At 41.5% G+C, this 19,427-nt stretch overlaps 1 protein-coding gene across 6 annotated transcripts in view; it reads right to left on the minus strand.

The window, feature by feature from the left end:
* Positions 1–12,793: 12,793 nt before the first annotated feature.
* Positions 12,794–19,427, minus strand: part of EFCAB11 (EF-hand calcium binding domain 11) — a 127,523-nt gene continuing 120,889 nt past the window's right edge. For 3 of the 6 annotated variants that reach the window (XM_081047516.1, XM_081047510.1, XM_081047511.1), the window contains one exon: positions 17,500–17,952. In XM_081047516.1, the coding sequence (XP_080903642.1) occupies positions 17,871–17,952 (82 nt within the window). In that variant the 3' untranslated portion in view covers positions 17,500–17,870. Of the gene's footprint in view, positions 13,349–14,900; positions 15,014–17,489; positions 17,953–19,427 lie in introns of those variants that run through there. The other 3 variants (XR_013993291.1, XM_081047514.1, XM_081047513.1) reach the window with 3 other exon arrangements.

The following is a 19,427-nucleotide window of genomic DNA, read 5'->3' on the forward strand; positions in this document are numbered from 1 at the left end:
TGCCTCAGTTCGATAAATCTCTGAAGGGCCATCTCCTCTTCAGAGTTTCCCATGAGATGGGCTGAGGTCTCTTTTGCAACTGCTTTGAACTTCAACTTTTTTCTGTGCCCCATCTTTCCTTCACTCTCTTACAGGTGTTGTTGCCAATAGCACACCCCAATAAATATCTGCCTCAAAGTCTGTTTCTTGAAGAACTACACCTACAACCCTACTTTTCTCTGATACCCATAAACAACCAAATAAAAGAGTAAAGCAAACAATATAATATAAACAACAAACAGAAACAAACAGAAAGGTTAATTTCTTACAGGGGCTATTGGATTGCTGTGGAGGTGGCTGCTCATGACATTGTCATCATCACCACCATCCTTTAATGTCAAGAGCACCCTGCGTGGCCAAAGGGACATTTCCATCCCAAAGAACTGACCCCTGTACTGAAGAAATGAGCCATGCTCTGGTTGCCTGATTGCTTGAAAAACCACTCAGCTATTTGAAACTTCACAAAAAACCGTATTCCTAAAATCCTAACACTGGAAAGTTTTGGAATTAATAAATGTGTATTAAAATTACAAGCCTATTCCACTCCAAACTGAAAGAAAGCTTCCTAGGAACATGAAAAACGAAAAGGAGAAATGCCTGTTTCCTACAGTAAGTCACTTCGTATTTGAATCATTTATTTATGTAACAAGGCTTTCTGCACGGATTAAGGGAACTGCCAATTACGCTTACCAACCTTTCTTCAGGTTATGGAGAAGCACAGTGTTTCTTCTTGCTTCATGTGGGTGGGAGCGCCTGTTGTTGGAGACTTGTGTCCTGACAACCAGACTCTTCCCCTCTTTTGTCAGTCTCTGGAAGAACTGGGTGCTCAAAGCAAAACGCTTCTCATCCTGAACCAATGACAAAGGGGGAAAAACAACACAACAGGATCCCGTCCATCCCACGGGGCTAGTGAGTCTGCTTGAGCCTTTGAAAATGGTCAGGAATGAAAGTACCATATTTTCTTCTTTATCCATTTTTAAATTCTAAATCTTTCGATGCCCAGCTCAAAGCTCACCTCTGCTGGGAAGCCTTTTATAACTATCCCAATTGAGCATGATTTTCCTTCCTCTGGCCCCCAGTGACATTATTGTTTAAATTCCTGACTGGACGGTAGCAGTTACTAATTTTACAGGCCTATTCCAATCTCTCTTCTTCTGGGGTTCATAGCAATGGATTCAGGGGTGAGCCTGTGACCCTAGCAGGATCATTCAGCATTTGCTCTGCATAATTAAAAAAACACGTAGAAAAGAGAAACTTCTGTCTTCTGGATCATGAGCTATAAGGAAATTGTGAGCCTGGAATTTCTCAAGGCCATCTTCCCTAGACTTCTGCAGAAAGCCCCTGGAGTTGGAGAGCCCCAATGACATCATTTGAACCCCTACATCCAGCTACGCCTGAAACTATGTCTCCAAACTTACCAATTATGTGAGCATATGTTGTCCCTTTTCTGCTTATGTGAATTTGGGTTGGCCTTTATCATCGACAACCTAAGTGACTAATGTGCTCACTCAAAACTCCTTAAGGAAAAAGATGCTTGAAATAAAGGTTCTCTGCACCTCAAAGCCTCCAGAATCTTACCATCTTGTACTCAGCTCTTGTCAGTGTATGGTTGAAACTGGCTCCATGTTTGGGTTCCAGCTGGAAGTGGGAAGGAGCACACGGAACAGTGCCCAGCCCGTGTCTGAGGGCCTGGCGCTGGAGCTGGCACAGCTGCTAGTCCTTGCAGTCATATTGACAGTAACTAGTGACCCATCCAGATCTAACTCAGGGACACGTGGTCTGTCCAGCCATGACTCTATTTCTGAAGGAAAGAACAGATGTTGGTGCACAACTGTCAATCTGAGTCACACCTGGCGTTTGCAGATTAAAGCAATTGAAATACCAAGTTCAATGTAAGTGCAGGCAAGGTTGAGAGTGAGGTAAGGAAAGCCGTTTCCTAAGTAAAAAGTGCTAGTGAGCAGAGCTCCACGTGGTCTACTGGGGAGGGTGTGTACTCTGTCAATTTAGCTAAGCTGGAATGATATTACCTAGCGTCCCCTTCTCTGTTATGTTCCAAATTAGGGTTGGCCACCACAGAAATTAGCAGGAGATTGGGGAGGTGGCAGTGAGGCAGCAGCCTTTACACCCGGAAGGCTGGTGCAGGCACCACGCATGGCTGCAGCTCACGTGCACTGCTGCTCATCAGCTGCATGGGGCAGCAGCCTGCAGCTTCTCAGTAAATGCCCAATCCCCTCCTTCAGCTTCTCCAAGGTCTCGTCCAGGTGCTAGCGTAGCTCCATGGTGAAGGGCATAGGCAACTTCTGCAGAGACTGACCTGGGCTCCAGCTGACCTCGCTGGTCCCAGTCTTTCTTAACCTTAACCTCAGGTTTTCTCAGCCTCGGCACTGTAGCTGTTTTGAGCCGGACAATTCTTTGTTGTGTGGGGGCTGTCCTGTGCATTGTGGGATGCTTGGCTGTGTCAGAGACTCGACTCCCTCAATGTTAGGAGCACCCCGTCACCCCAGTTGTGCCAGGCCAAACTCTCCAGATGTCTTCTGGGGGGGGGAGGGGGCAAAATTAGCTCCTGTTGAGAATGGCTGCCTTCATTCACATCCAGCTTTTCTTCCCAACTGCAGGCCTGTGACCTATGGTAAACTCAGGCCACGCAGAGCCCTATAGCACGGGCTGAGACAGCTCCGCCAGCTCCCACAGTCGCTCAGAGTCTCACCCCACAGTCATCCCTTATCCCGTGTCCCTCACAGCAGTCCTGCTCAGGGCTGCATTTCAGGACCCGAGACATCACCTTCATGGGCTGGTCCCTTCCTCCATTAAAAAAATTTTTTTAATTGATATTTTAAGGCTATTTTGGTATAAAAAACAAATACTGTCTAGGCTGGATTCATTATTATACTCATTTTCATGAAAAGTAAAGCTTTTGTGGGCCCCTACAAGGAGGGGGAACCCTAGCCATTGTATGTCTAATGGAGAAGCTGGCCCTGGGCCTGCTTCTTCCTCCAAACCCTGGCTGGCAGGTGCATTCACTTCACACATTATCTTTTTTGTGATCAGAACAAAAACACAGGCAGCAGTGATTCGCTTCTTTTAAGACCAACCTGAGTTGAGGGGAATAACTCCAAGTACGTGTTGTTGAGCTCAATGGTAGCATGGCAGATTTGGCCCCAGACCTTCCATGCGCCTGCGTGTTCAGTCGACTATGTGGGTCAATAGGAATGACAGGTGCTAGTTAGGGAATTCAGGAGAAAAGATGAGCATGAAATGAAACCCCCTTTTTAAACACACATCAAAGAAAACAAGTGTGACTCAAGGTAAAACTACAAACATGTGTTTTCTATGTATTTTACATTAGATTGTTAATAATCAGATATAAACCATTGAATGGAATCATATGGGCCGATCCTGGGGTCCCATTCCCCACCCAGGGATGGCTGTTTCTGATTAGCTTGGAGCCTGCTGCCCTGACGAACAATGGGCATCTCTTGGGGTCTGGGAGGACAGGAAATTAAGCCATCAGGCATCTTACCTATTAATATTATTCCTATGCTTTCCTCAAGCTGTAAATGCACAAACAGTGAAAGGGGAAATTATAAATTGGGCAAAGTCGGAGGAAGTTGGGGGTGCAATTTTATTCCACAACTCCTTCAGCAAGTTTGTCCACAAATGTTTAATATTCACTTTGCAATTAAAACACGTGCTTTTTATATCAGATGTTTTATAGCCGGGCACCACCGTGGATAGTAGGAAGTGTGTATCAAAGCACCCAATTCGTCCTTTCACAAGAACTCTACTTTTTCCCATGGAAGTATCAGGCAACCATTTTGAGTTGAACAACCAAACTAAAAGCAGTGGAGTTTAAGATAAATGTTATGAAAATGGCATAAAACATTATATCAAAACCCTTGGCAGTGTCGAAAAGCAAGATTTCTGAATCCAATGAGTAGCTGAAGAAGAAAATTCAATTCCATTTTTTCACTTTGTCTGCCAATTTTATAGCACTTCATTTAAAATGGAATCTCTGAAGAATCAATTCAAATTAGCTTTACAGTTTTCCCCAAAGAATCTGCTTTAAAATAAATTGAATTGGAGCATGTGACATAATAAGTGAGCATAAAATTCATGTTAACTAGTCCAAAGGAAAAACTCATAATAAGGAAACAAATAATCTCACATGACTGAGCTAAAAATAGTCCTTAGATTGTCAGTTTCAAAATTGAACAAAAATAGGGGGAGTTGTTATAATAATGATATGGCACATTTCTCCCTAATGAAATGGCCTTGAATTTTGTAATAAATTATAGACAGAGAATCCTTTGGGCAAAAAGAAGGTACCAGACAGGAGTTGCTTTCATAAATAGAGTGACAACAATGAAAATACCTTCCAGCTGGAGCTGAGTGGCCTCAGTTCCCGTGTGGTGGCTTCACCACCCAAGGCAGGGTAGATAGAACCAGGGCGAACCACAGAGTGCTGCCCTGTAGTTAGAAACCAGCTTTTGCTTCTGGGTTTGCTTTATTTTGATCAGGGATATCGATCATAAATACTTATTTAAGCTGTCTTGATGAAGTTTATTAGGACTCTTAAGCTCCTGGAGAATAGAGACAATATCTTATTTGACTGGGGAACTGCCCCAAACCTATCACAGAACCTGGCACATAGTAGGGATCCCATCAATGCTTAAAGAAGGAACACAAGAATGAATAAATGAATCAATGTGTTGTTTACATGAGATTAAACTTAATTTTTAAAATTATACCTTTTAAAAAAATTCACTGTTAAGTTGGGAAATACGCCGTCAGTTCAATTAAAGAGGAAAGGGCTGGATTGTGGGGATATTTTTTTTCTCTCTACCAAAGCCAAGAAACAAATAACTTGGTTTATCATTGAAGAAGGCTTGATGGAGATTCCTTAAGGCCCTGTCTGAAAGTAACCATAAAGGAGTTTATCTTACTGAGACCCAGTGTCTCGGAATTTAGCTGTGTCTTGATGTATGGCGCCAGCCCCCCTTTTCACAATACCCATTTGGGCTTCCTTGCTTTTTCACTGTGCTCACTCAATATACAGCTTTAAAAATATTGTGTTTTATTGCCTGCCACCGTACCTATCCTTCCATTTTTCAATCTACCCATTCATTGGTCCATTCTTCTATCTGATCATCTGAACATGAAATACTTAAGGATACAATAATGCTTAATAATAATAACAACAACAATAGCTAACATTTATTGAGAGCTTATTATATGTCAAGCACTGTTATAAACACTTTATGCTAATTCATTTAATCATTCCAACAATTCTATGAAAGATATATTATCATAATCCATGCTTTACACGCAAAACAACTGAAGCACCGCAATATTTGCCCAAGAATACGTTGCCCAAGTTCGCACCACGTGGAAGAACGGGAGTTGAGATTAGAACTCAGAGAGTCTGACTCTAGAGCCACCAGTCTACTGTACTAGTTAGATAGATATGGTCTGGGCCTTCACAGGCTTCACATTCTAGTGGAAGAAACAGATAATTATGTAATTTTAACTGTGACAAATAATTATGTAATTTTAACTGTGACAATGGCTTTGGAGGAAAAGTATGTGAAAGGGAGAAGTAGGCTAGCCTGAGGAATTCAGGAAGGCCTGGCTGCTGAGGAAGCGGGCCCCCAGACTGAGAGAAGGCAAATGGTTGGTGAAGTACAAGCAGGAAGTCATGTTCCAGGCAGGACAGTATGTGCAGGGAAAAGAGGTACCTGTGTTGAGGACCAAAAAGGGACCAAGGGGCCTTTGGTATCCATTGATGTCAATATGATCGAAACTCAACCCCAACGTGGGCGTCTTCCAGTGTTCTCCATCCCACTGACTGTACTGTTTACCCCGTTATGGAAGTCAGAAATCCAGGAGACAACTCGTCTTCTTCTCCCTCACCCAGGGCCCAGCATAGCTAACCTGTGTTATCACCAGCTCCTGCCATCCAGTACTGCACCATATCTAATCTGTTGCTCCCCATAGAGCTGTCAAATCCACTCGTTTCTTTCTGATCACACCCCACCTCCTGAATCCAAGCCACTTTCATTTCTTACTTGGATGCCTGCAGCGTTTTCCTGTATCCAACACTCTGCCAGGGTGCACTGTGGAACCCCTCCCGTCTGTCCTTCACACTCCAGCCAGACTGATATTTCCAAAAGGCAAATCTAGACCTGCCGCTTCTGCCATCACTTAAAAACCTCCAATGGTCTCCCATTGCCTTGGGGAAAAAGATAAAACTCCCTGCCCAGTCTACAAAGCGCTGCCTGGCCTGGCCCCTCTACAGTCCCACCCTAGCCCCATGTTGTGCCTCACAGCCCCCCAGTACATGGTCGGGCTCCCTTTGGTCTCTGCTACTGACCAGGCCCCTCCCACTGGGGGGCTTTGGCAATGCCCTTCCCTCCTCTTTGGTTGGTTGGCTCCTAGTCATCCTTTAGGTCCCCACATCCTCAGCAAGCCCACCCCGTGTCCTGCTCGGATACCTGACCTGCCTCCTTTCATATCTCTGTATGAGACACCTCTTTGTTATGGCTGACTTGTGCCCCCCCCCCAGATTCATATGTTGAAGCCCTAACCCCCAGAATGTGACTGTATTTGGAGATAGGGCCTTTAAAGAGAAGACTAAATTAAACGGACGTAGTTAGGCTGTCCTTCTAAGAAGAGGGAATTTAGACGCAGACGTTCACACACACACACACACACACACACACACACACACACACACACGTGAGGACACCCTGAGAAGGTGCCCGTTGCAAGCCAAGGAGAGAGGCCTCGGGTGAACCAAATCTGCTTATACCTTGATCTTGGACTTCCAGCCTCCAGAACCATGAGAAAATATATGTCTGTTGTTTAAGCCACCCCGTCTGTGGTATTTTGTTATGGAAGCCCTAGCAAACTAATACCTTCTCCTTCATAGAAATGGTCACAGTTGCACTTTAACTTTTGTTTCATTATTTGATTGCTAGCTCCCTGATAAGAATGCAAGCTCCACGAGAACAGGAATCGGGCCTGGTTTTGCTCACCTAGGTATCTATCACCAGAGCCTGGCACAGTACCTGGCATGTAGGAGACGCTTATTAAATGCTGTATGAATGAATAAAACATATGAGTAAATGGATGAACACATGCATAAGAGAAACAGTCATTGTACAGTGGTTTTTCCCTTTGGGAAGGTTTACTTTGGGCCTGGGTTGCATCTAGAAGCAAGGGCACCTTGTATTGGCTAATATGGGTATTAACATGCATTTATGTAATTTTGCTAGATAGAGCAAATTCCTAGAATTTCACGTTTTTAGTCCCTCAGAGAAACACTGTTCAATATAATTTAATCTCATGGATTTTATTTTTAAAGAGGCAAATATCTCTCTCTAGGGTAAAAAAGAGAATTCCAAGAGACATAAATCCAACATCCTTGCAATTGGAAGAAAAATATATTGTTTGTATCAAACCACATTGATTAAAGTCATGCTTGATTTTGGTTTGGAAAATGTCCTTTCTGGTTTCCATGGGGGCAATGACAGTGAGGACAGAGAGGAGCTGCTACACGGGAGCGAGGATGGAACACACGTGAGAATTTCTGTCTTCAGAGGAGTCCTCTTTTCCGAGAAACTCATTATTCACTTAATTATTCATTCTGTTTATTTACTGTATAGTTATTACATATAAATATGGTGCAAATCCCCAGAATCCTCAAACACCAGATGCCAGCTTCCCTCCGCAGTCCCAAAAGACACAGCCAAGCCATCACTGTGAGAATTAAAACAACAACAACTAAAACCCAATTAAAATTGTGCCAGCATGTTCAATTCCAAGAGAAAAACCCTGCAAATGAACAAGCTTTTAGTCACTCCCCTGACTGCTTCTGCAAAGGAACAACAACAAAAAAAAACACCCTTAAAACTAAAACTGGCATAAAATTAGTATTTAAATCACAGCTAGCATGAACTTCATACCTGCCCAGAAAGGGCACTGGCTAAGTCAACTTTGTATCATTTCTCGCATTTTCAAAATCAAATGATTGAAGAAGATGACGTTTCGCTTTTCAGAATTTCAATGTTTGGCAAAGCCCAGAGCAGAAGCCAAGACGGCGACACATTGTTGAGGTCTTGGAACCCATGGGTTACAGAACGTCTTCCTCCTCATGACCGAGGGGGGCGAGGCGGTGTGCATGCCCCCTCCCTGACTACATGACTGGGACCGCTCACGGGGGTGAACATGCAGCCCATGCGCTCTGAGCAAAGTCCGCAGAGCCCAGGTCACCGGCCAAGGGAAAGGGGGGCCAGTCTCCTCTGAGAAATGGTTGGGGTGCAGAGAGGACCACAGTTAAGGGCAGTGCAGGCCTGACTGCTGGGATGGAAGACGTGTGTGGGTGTGTGGGGAGGAGGAGGGTGTGTGGAGAGGGTGGGGTGTCAGTGTGTAAGTGTTTACAGGTCACCAATCTTTGGGTGTGGTATTAGCCTCTCGAAGGACGAGGTGGCCTTTTAGATGAGTGTGTGATTGGAGTCACCTCTAATAGAGTCACAGTGTAACTGCTAGGCCACTACACCCATACCCACGGGACAGTTCACAGGGGGGCACTGTGAGACCTGTGGTGACCTGTGAGCTGTAGGCAGGTGAGTCCGTTACTGGAAACACTTGAAGCTCTGCTGGATAGGCCAGGGGCCTACAGCGCCTCCCCAAACCCAAAGCTCACGTGTGAAAGGCCAGGGGCCTCCATTCTCAGTGTTGAGCTTATAAGGATGGGCTCAGGACTCAGCTTGGCCAGGATCAAATCCCGAGTCTGCCACTTACCACTAAGGCCCTTCACATCTCCATGCTTATTCCCTCTCCTCAGAATAAAGATAATACCTCCCTCTTAGAGTTGCCACAAGCATTAAATGCAACCATGCATGTAAAGTGCTTAGAACAGTGCCAGCCAATGGCAGACATACAAAAAACATTGGTTTTTACATTCAGTGCTAGTAAGTTCCAGTGCGTATGGCAATTTAGCACAGGACAGGACTAAGCTTTGTGAAAATCCTGTTTTGTTCTATTAGGTTGGTGCAAAAGTAATTATGGTTTAAAAGGTTAAAAATAATTGCAAAAACCACAATTACTTTTGCACCAACCTAATACTTTTTATTTCTAAGGCATCTGATAGAACTGTTTGTTTCACTCTTGAGCAACAAGAATGTTGTTATTCTGGGAATCTCAGATTAAAATAAGTCCATCTCGTCCTATCACACAATGCCTTATGGCCATTTTTGTTACCTGTTGCAAATATTTTCTAGTCACGTAACCTAATTTGGGGCCATTTTGCTAAGAAGGCAAAAATATTTTCTAATCTATTTGGCAACCACATTGTAAAGTATCAGGCCAATTAAAACACAAAAGGTCTACATTAATAATATATGGAATAGAAACTCTGTATAACATTTCATTATTGCTTTCTTATTAACATAACATTAATAATCTGTTGCTGCTTTAAGAATCCATGGGCACAAAAGCCTGATATATGAAGTTATGGCTCAAATTAGATATGTTAACCAGTGACACCCATGATGTAAAAGAAATATGGTAAATCGGAGAAAATCAATTTTAAATTAAAATAAAATCTTTTTCTTTGTCTTATGCTTCAATTTTCAAAGCAGCTGCTCTTTTAGATTAGTACTGACCTACCATCAGAGGTCTAAAGTTAAGTGCATGCACTCCAGCCCCTTACCCACTGAAAGGCATTTCAAGTAAAATTGCTCCAATTCCTTTTCTTGGGTCGGGCAGGTGGTGTAAGAAGAGCTGAGGAAGCAGGGGCAGATGGAGTGGAAGGTTAAGCGTGTGGCTCTATGAGCTCACAGCCACAAAACTATCCTAGTCAGGCACCAGGATGGTAAGACTGGGCAGTGCCTTCATAAAAGTCATAAAAACATGGAACTGGAAGATCCCTTAGAGATTAGCTGATCAGCCATTTCCCAAGGAATAATTCATGAAACACCAATTCTTTAAGATGGCTTTCACTCTCGAAGCGCATGCAAACACACACACACACACACATACACACACACACACACACCTTTCTATGGTCCATCAAACAAGTGTGAGAAACTCTATACATTTTACCTGTTTCTTAGAGTGCTGTAATGAACTTTAGCATTTAAAGGTTCTGTGAACGCCTACAGTAAAAAAAAAAGAAAATACCCATTTATCATCTTTGACCAAGAATTTCCCGAGCTTCCTTGGCCATGACACCCTTTGTTCGTATAACACTTATTAATGTATAACAGGCAATGAGGTTTATACACAAACCTTATCTAAGTCTGCCTCCTTACTGAAATCGCTGAGCAGGAGGAAACTGAGGCCCCAGAAGAGAGGTTGACTTGCCGAAGAGCAGAAGAGGTAGGGACTGAGTGGAGAGTAGGATTCAGGTGCACTGAGTCTCAGCTCTGCCTCATTCATAATCCTGCCTCTCAGAGAAATTTCCCTCTCATTCATCAGTGTAACCCAGACCTGCCTTACACCAGGCATGGTGTCAGACACTATGGATGCAAAAATAAAAAAGACACCTAGTCCTGGCTTCAGGAAGCTCATAATCCAGAGTTGGAGACAGATATACGGAACTGTACCAACCACACGACAACGTGGGAGAACACCGAAGAGATGGCTGTGGGAGTCCAGAAGAAAGTATGACTAATCTCTATTAATTAAAGGAGTTAGGAGAGTGGTCACACAGGAGGTGATGTTGGCATGGGGCCTTCAAGGGTGACCAGGAGTTTACCTCATTTATTTGTCCTTTCCCTCAATCCCTTTCTAAGGAGTTCCCTTGTATGGATCCCTTGTAGGGGGTAATTGTTTGCATAAATCACCATGCTGGTGCCACATGACTTTCTCACCTGATTGGATCCGGATCAGTTACCCAGAGCAGCCAATCCAAAGGCTGGCCAGTACCTACAGGAGTGTCTAGGGGGCTCTGTCCAATAGAACTTTGTGCAATGATGGAAATGTTCTATTGGGCACTGTTCAATATGGTAGCTGCCAATCAGCTAGCTGCTGCACACTTATAATATGGCTACTGAATATGACTATGCAGTGAGGAACTGAATTTTTAATTTTATTTAATTTTGATTAGTTAAAAATTAAATTTAAATAGTCACATGTATTGGTGGCTACCATCCTGGACAGCAATTTTAGACTGACGAGTAGATTTGTGATTCCAATTTAAGCTGCAAGTTGGTTTAGAGCTAGGCTTTTATGTTGATATCCAAGTTTAAAAGTAGTATTGAAACATTCAAGAGAATTAAAACTTATCAGATTATAGAGTTTGATTATTTACACTTAAAAATGTATTTAAATACATGGGAAGATATATTTTTCATGGGAGAATTGAAGGACTTAAAAGAGAATTGATTCAAGGGTTTGAAAACATTCAAAATAAGTCCTCTGACCACAATGGAATTAGCTAGAAATCAATAATGAAAACTAGAAAATTTAAAAAAAGGGAAAATTTAACAATTCACTTCTGAATACCCCTTGTATCAAAGCACAAATCACAACAGAAATTAGAGGATATTTTGAAGATAATAATAACGAACGTAAGACATATCAAAACTTGTAAGATACAGCTAAAGCAGTGCTGAGAGGATATTTATAGCCTTAAATATAAGTATTAGAAAAGAGGCTGAAAATCAATGATCTTAGCCTCTCAAGTAGCTAAAAGTAAAAAGCAAAAGAGAAAGAAGGAAATAATAATAATAAGGGCAGAAATAACGAATCAGAAAATAAAGCAACAAGCCCAAAAGGTGACGTTTTACGTTGAAAAGATTAATAAAATTGATAAACCCCTAGAAAGACCAATCGAGAAAAGATAACTGAATATCTTCTGAGGTTGGTGCAAAAATAATTGCGGTTTTTGCTATTCTTAACCTCTTAAACCGCAATTACTTTTGCACCAACTATTTATACATGCAGTTACAACTTCAGGAATTTTAACAGAATTATAAAAACCACCTTACAGTGATTAATAAAATTTCAGGACTTATAAACAAAACAATATGATCTGTATGTCAGATGAAAATATCAGGAAGAACTAGGCTTATTACCGTTGGCAGTGGTCTGAACGTCTGTGGCCCCCTTAAAGTTCATATGTGGAAATACAAACCCCGAAAGTGATGGTATTAGGAGGTGGGGCCCTCGGAAGAAGATTTAGTCTGGAGGGCAGAGATTTCATGAATGGGAATGGTGCCTTTATCAAAGAGGCTCAAGAAAGCTCCCTTGCTTCTTTTTGTCATGTGAGGTGACAATGAAGAAAAAGGCATCTATGAGGATGCAGACACCAGCTCTGCCAGCTCCACGATCTCAGACTTACAGTCTTCAGGACTGTGAGAAATAAATGTCTGTTATTCACAAGCCACCCAGTCTGTGGTAATTTTGGTATAGCAGCTTGAACAGACTAATACACCATTATAACTTTAATGAATACAATACAAACTTTGTAAAACCAAACTTGTCCCTGAATAATCTCATGTGACGGTGCTGGCTTCCATGGCTATGACGCAGAGCTGAGGCCGAGCCGCCATGACTGTAGAGTACAGTTTGTCACCACATGCTATTGTGCTCCATCCATTAGCGGGCATGTCCAGCCCTGCTCTCCCCAGCTTTGCAGGGATGTAATTGACATATAACATTGTATAAGTTTAAGGTATGCAATGTGATGATTTGATGCATGTATGTATTACAAAGTTATTACCACAGTAAGATTAGTTAACGCCTGCATCATTTCATATAATTCCTTTATTTTTTATTGTGGTGAGAACATTTACTCTCATAGAAACTTTCAAGTATACAATCCAGTATTGTTAATTACAGTCACCATGCTATATATTAGGTCCCCAGAACTTACTCATCTTACAACTGGAAGTTTGTACCCTTTGACCCAAATCTCCCCATTTCCTCCACCACCATCACCACCACCCTGGCCCAGCCCCTGGAACCACCATTCTTCTGTTTCTACACATTCGGCTTTTTTGCATTCCACATAGAAGTGATAACATATAGTATTTGTCTTTCACTGACTTATTTCACTTAGCATAATGCCCTCAAGCTTCATCCATGTTATCACAAATGGCAGGATTTCCTTCATTTTTATGGCTGAATAATATTCCGTTCTGTATGTATTGAAAGAAGGATATATCTTTATCCATTCCTCCATCAATGGATGCTTACCTGGTTTTCATGTCTTGGCTACAGTAATAGGCCTTTTAAGACTGGACACAGGAAGAATGTAGGAAGCACACCCGTGGGTGGATGGCACCTTACAGTTTTCTCAGTGCTGTGAGGAAATAGGAAGTTCAAAAGAAGTATAAAGCGCTTTCTTTTCAATACATCCAAAGCTAAGGGATTTCTTTCCTTGAAATGTATATTGAAAGCAGTATAATAGGAAAGCTGGAGACTTTTCTTTTGGCTTTTTGAAGGTTCTCCAAATGTAATTCAAAAGCAGATACTTTAAACTATATGAGGTCTCTTCTTTGTCAGAAACCAACCCATACTATAGAGCAGGCTGTGAATAGACTACCCTGTGGCAAAGGTCTGACCCCAGTGGGTTATCACTGAGAGTTTAGAGAGTCCAACAAAGGTGCCATAAAGTGGTGGTCTTCAGTTTTCTCTAATGTATCCCATAACATTACTTTGAAAAGCTATGTACCCCTTAACACATTTTTAATTGACATCTAAACTTTTATTGTAAATTTAAATAGTGGCAAGGGATATAATTGCCATCATAAAGGTATAAAATTAAAAAAATATAAACTTTTTAGAACTTTTAGATTTACAGAAAAATCGTAACTGTGGAGTTCCCGTACACCTCACACAGAGTTTCCTCTATTACTAAGATCTTACATTCATATGGTACATTTATTATAATTAATGAAATAATATTGCTACATCATTAACTGAAGTCCATGCTTTGTTCAGATTTTCTAGGTTTTTACCTGATGTCTTTTTACTGTTCTAGGATCTCATCCTGGCTATCACATTACAGTTAGTTGCCATGTCTCCTTTGGCTCCTCTTGACTGTGACAGTTTCTCAGACTTTCCTTTGGTGACCTTGAGACAACTTTGAGGAGTCCTTGTCAGGCATTTATAGAATGTCTCTGAATTGGGATTTGTCGATGTTTTTCTCTGATTAGAATGGGGTTGTGGGTTTTGGGGAGGAAAACCACTTTCATCCCTCACGTAAGGATACATAGTATCAATATGATTGGCTACTATTAATATTGACCTTGGTCACCTGGCTAAGGTAGTGACTGTCAGGTGTTTCCACTGTTATTGTGCCCTCCGATTCCATACTGTACTCTTTGGAAGAAAGTCACTACTGGCAGTCCACACTGAAGGAACGGAGGGCTGCGCTTCCTCTCTTTGTGGTTAGAGTATCTACATAAATTATTTGGAATTCTTCTGCAAGGGAGATTTGTCTCTACTCTTCCATTTATGTATTTATTCAATCAATCATTTATTTGAAGCAGTATGGACTTATAGGAATTCATTTCCTACTTTGGGTTAATATCCAATACTACTGTGTTTATTTTGTTGTCCAACTTGTTCCAGCTTTGGCTACTGGGAGCTCTTTCTGTTGGTTCTTGTGACCTTTTGACATTGCCCCCATTGGCATAGGGTTTAATTGTTGTTGTTATTTGTTTGTTTATTTCAGTACTTCCTCACTTTCTGGCACTACAAGATGTTCCAGATTCAAAACAAACAAATGAACAAAACAAAGCACCCTTCCACAACTGCCTCCCCACACACACAAAAAAAAAATCCAAAAAAACAGGTCTGGGGTTGAGTACTAAAAGACTAAAGATGAAGATTTTTGTGTGGAGTCATACCCATAAAGGTGATAGCTGAAGTCTTGGGATGAAATCATCCTTAGAAGATGTGTTGATCCAGAAAATTGGCCAATTACAAGAACTTGGAGAACACTGACACTTCCGGGGTGGTTCTAGGAGAGGACAAATGGAAAAGATAGTGCAGGGAAATGGGCACAGAAATACCGTGAGACAGACCAGTGTAGTGGAGGTTAAAGAGAGAGGGACCCAGGAGAAGGGACAAGTGTGACAAAGTCTGAGAGGGGCTGGTGGGTTCGGCCTTTAGCAGATCACTGGTGATCTCTTTAAGAGCTGTAGCCACAGGGGAAAGGGGAGCTGATTATAGTGAGAGGTCAAGTAGAGGCTGGGGTATGGGAAGGAGGAGTGGTATCAGCTTCTTCTTCCATCTGCAGCTACTTCTTATTTTCTTTAGAGGACTCTTTTCTCTGCTGCCCAGTAAATGTTTATGTTACCTAGGACTCTGTCCTTTGGCTCTAAGCTCATAACAGTTAGGGTTCTCTTGGTTTCAAATAACAGAAAGCAACTCCAGCTGGCTTGAGCAGAAAGATTTATTGCAAGGATACAGGTTACCTCACAGGACCCAAAGGGTAAGGACTGGGCTTTGCACACAAGCTTTAACTAGAAATCAAGTACCATAGGGTTTCTCCAGCTTCTTTCTTGTTTCCCTCTCGGTGTCTATTTCATTTTCTGCTCTCATTACAAACCAGCTGTCTCGGATATCCAGGCCATGTGGTGGAAAACATGTCTGCCACTCACTCCTGAGTCATACCCACTCACTCAGCCACTCTCAGGAGCGCTGCTATGTCTCACTCTCATTCTGAAAGTCTTCCAAGAGAAGGGACTCAGTTGATCAATCCACCCTTGGGCCATTCAACTGAGGGCAGACTAACAAGGTCATAATGTACAGACAGCATCATGTGGCTTGAGGGTAGGGACAGGGACCTGGAAGTGAGAAGCTGCAGAATAACGTTTACAGGATGAGGATTTGGACTGGGCTTGGGGAAGTGATAAGGAGGAGACGGTGACATGAGCGGCTTCTCATCTCCTCTCTTTCTTTTTGGTCTATGCTCTGAGAGCCTGAGCTCTACTAAGCAGCAAATCCTTGGGGTGCTCTCCTGCCTAGACCAGGCGCCAGCAATATTGTTTTCTTCTAAGAATGAAAATGGAATGGCTGCCCAGCTCTCATCAACTTCCCCTCCCCGTAACCAGCCCGAGTACACCTGAGTGAGTACCCGTGGCTGTGTCTAGACCCTCTCGGTGAACCAGAGTTGACTGATTCAGGATCCAATCAAAGTCTCTTTCTGGGGTTTTTGAACTTGGAACTGGACAGATTGTGGGCCAATTCTGTTTTAGAACGGCGTGATGCTGGCAGTGACAATGGGACAGAGGCAGTCTGGAGATGCTGCTTCTAGCTATCCTGGAAACCCAGCTGCACCACTGCCCTCCTATGTTAGACTCCACAAGCTAACCCACTCTTTCCCAGTGATTTCCTTTCTGTCTAATCTAGATTTGAGTAAGTTTCTGTCATCGAAACCAAAAAGAACTTGGACTAATCTAATGTCAAGGGATTTAGTTGCCTAATAACTGTTCATAGCTGGCCTCTAGCCTCCCACATCAACTAGAGGAAGTGACCCCTCCCTTTATCTTGTCATCTTTCCATGAAAGAAATGAGGTCCATGTAGTGATTGCAATATGAGGTTCTGGCATTCTGGCAATTACTGAAATACAATGGCACTTTATTGATATGTTATTCTAATTTTTATATTTTAAAAATCGAAAATCAGTATCATTTATGTATTGAGATGAGACTCAATAACTCAATTATTCAATTTATGATGAGAATACATGCTGAACAAAACTCTACTCAAAGTCAGAAAGGGCTTTTCATCAGCTGGAACAATTTGCACTAAAACACACATGACACCACTGATCCATTTTGTTTCTGGAATAATATTTCATTTGTATTTCTTAATGATTTTCAGTTCTCTTCATTTTAGGTAAAGTTCAATTTGCTAATTTTTGAATAAGGCTTCATTTTTTAATAAACTTTTAATTTTGGGATAGTTTTAGAGTTACAGAAAAATTGTGTAAATTTAATAGTTTTAGATTTAGATTAGTTTTAGATGCACAGAAAAATTGAGAAAATAGGACAGAGAGTTCCCATATACTCCTCACCCAGCTTCCCCTGCTATTAACCTTTTCTACTGTGTTCCCCAGAAAATAAGACCTAGCCAGACAAATCAGCTCTAATGCGTCTTTTAGAGCAAATATTAATGTAAGACTCCTGGTCTTATAGTAAAATAAGACCCGGTAGTATATAACATAACATAACGTAACATAAATAACATAACATAACATAACATAACATAACATAACATAACATAACACAACACAACACAAGACTGAGTCTTATATAATATAACATAATGTAATGTGATATAATATAATATAATATAATATAATACCAGGTCTTATATTAATTTTTGCTCCAAAAGACGCATTAGAGCTGATTGTCCGGCTAGGTCATATTTTCGGGGAAACACGGTATCAGCTGGCATATTTGTCACAATTAATAAACCACCACCAATACAGTATTATTAACTAAAGTCCATACTTTATTAGTGTTTACCTAATATCCTTTTTCTGTTCCAGGGTACCATCCAGAATACCAAATTACATTTAGCTATTATGTCTCTTTAGGCTCCTTTGCTTTTTGATGGTTTAAGACCTTATTTTTATTAAGATTCTCTGCTAATAACTTGTGTTAGAATGATGCTAGGGTTGCTAGCCACATGGAGGGAGACTACCTCTAGGATTCGGAGATGCTAGCAATTATCAGCACCTGAAAACCAAGATGAAGAGTTTAACCCCGGGTAGGCAGCACTACATCATTAGTAGAGTGAAGTTTGACATTTAAATACATTACAATCTATGGGTCTCCCCAGAAGTTGCCAAAAGCAGTTCACATGGTTAAGCTTCATTTTGTCCATAGTTCGTGGCATATTCGAAGTCTTTGAAGCTGACATGACCATCTGAGTCTTGATCTACTTCCCTGGAAAATGAAGCAAGAAGTTACTTACAGGTTATTTTCATCACACTTATACATCAAGAGCACATCAGAATCTTTATTTCTTTGCACATCTATGTGAGAGGCACCTATTTTATCTGCTTAAAGGCTAAGGCTGATGCCTATTTTATTTTATTTTTTACATGGATAAGTGGGAAGGAAAAGGAAAAGTATTTATTAAAAGCTACAGAAATAATATATTCCACACATTTAAAGGAATGAAACCAAATGCACAAGTTATAAAAGAAAAGCAGGAAAGACGGTTTTTCGTCATCCTGCAAATTCTTTCTGTGATATGTCAATAAATATATATGCATTGCCCGACGGAATTGAGGACTAAACCACTAAGAGAACAGAACTTTAGGGAATAAATAAGAATGCGAACAATGACTGACATCCTGCATTACATTTTCCTTGTCTCAGTGAATCTGCGCACCGATGCTAGGATGGGTCCATTTTACAAACAGACATTGAGCTTAAAGAGATTCAGCAGTTTCACAAGATCTCACTGCTGGTAAGTAGCAGACCTGGAACTCAAATCAGGATCATTAAACTCCAAAACCAGGGCTCTGTACTCTGCAGCACATTGCCTCCCTACATAAATAGAATATTCTGGAGAAAAGTGGTTGTATGGCAATTCCCACATGGCTAACTCTAGCTCCAGAAGTTCTCGCTGGCTTCATTCATGGCCTTGTAAGCTCTGTTAAATCCTCACAAACACCCAATCAACTTTCCTGACTCCTATAAAGAGTGGTGAAGATGTGAGCCTCTGGCTGGTCGGCTGAAGGCTGAGGGTGTGGGTGGCCTCAGCTGGGGTGGCCCTGTGTATCCCTAGAACTTCTGAGCCAGTAGCATTGCCCCCAACCCCCAACAGAGAGCAGAGAAATGGCACCCACTCCACATAGGTAGGATAAAGCATGTCAGAAGGACAAAATCATGGCATAAGCAACACATTCAACCATTACCAGTAAAAGTAATGTTTCTTTAAAAAGTGTATTTGAAAGCATAACTGATGAGTAGTGGTCACAATTCCTCTTTGGGGGGCACTCGAAAACAATGCATTGCATGCCTTATGCAAATTATATTTCATTGAAACAACAAATGGTATCAACCATGACATAGGGCTTTTGAAAGCAAAGACTGGCCCAAGTAGCAGAGCCACTAATCACTGTAATAGTTTTAAAGCAGGCTTTTAAAATATTGAATTCTAAAATCAACTTTCTGAATATTTCATGCCAAAGTCTCTGAAGTCTATAATGGTTCTGGATAGAGCGATGATAATTTTTTATTCTTTTGAAGTAGAGAAAAATCCCCCCTTTTCTGCCCCAGGGCAAAACCATGTTGCAGTGTGTTAGCATAAAATGATTGCAGACTGCGAAGGCCATTGCTCTTGTTACTTCTTTTGGTAAAATATATATGACAATTTCATGCTCTACAAGACCAAAAGCAGAATGTCAGAT

Source organism: Rhinolophus hipposideros (genome assembly GCF_964194185.1).
Source record: "Rhinolophus hipposideros genome assembly, chromosome: 5".
Taxonomy (NCBI): domain Eukaryota; kingdom Metazoa; phylum Chordata; class Mammalia; order Chiroptera; family Rhinolophidae; genus Rhinolophus; species Rhinolophus hipposideros.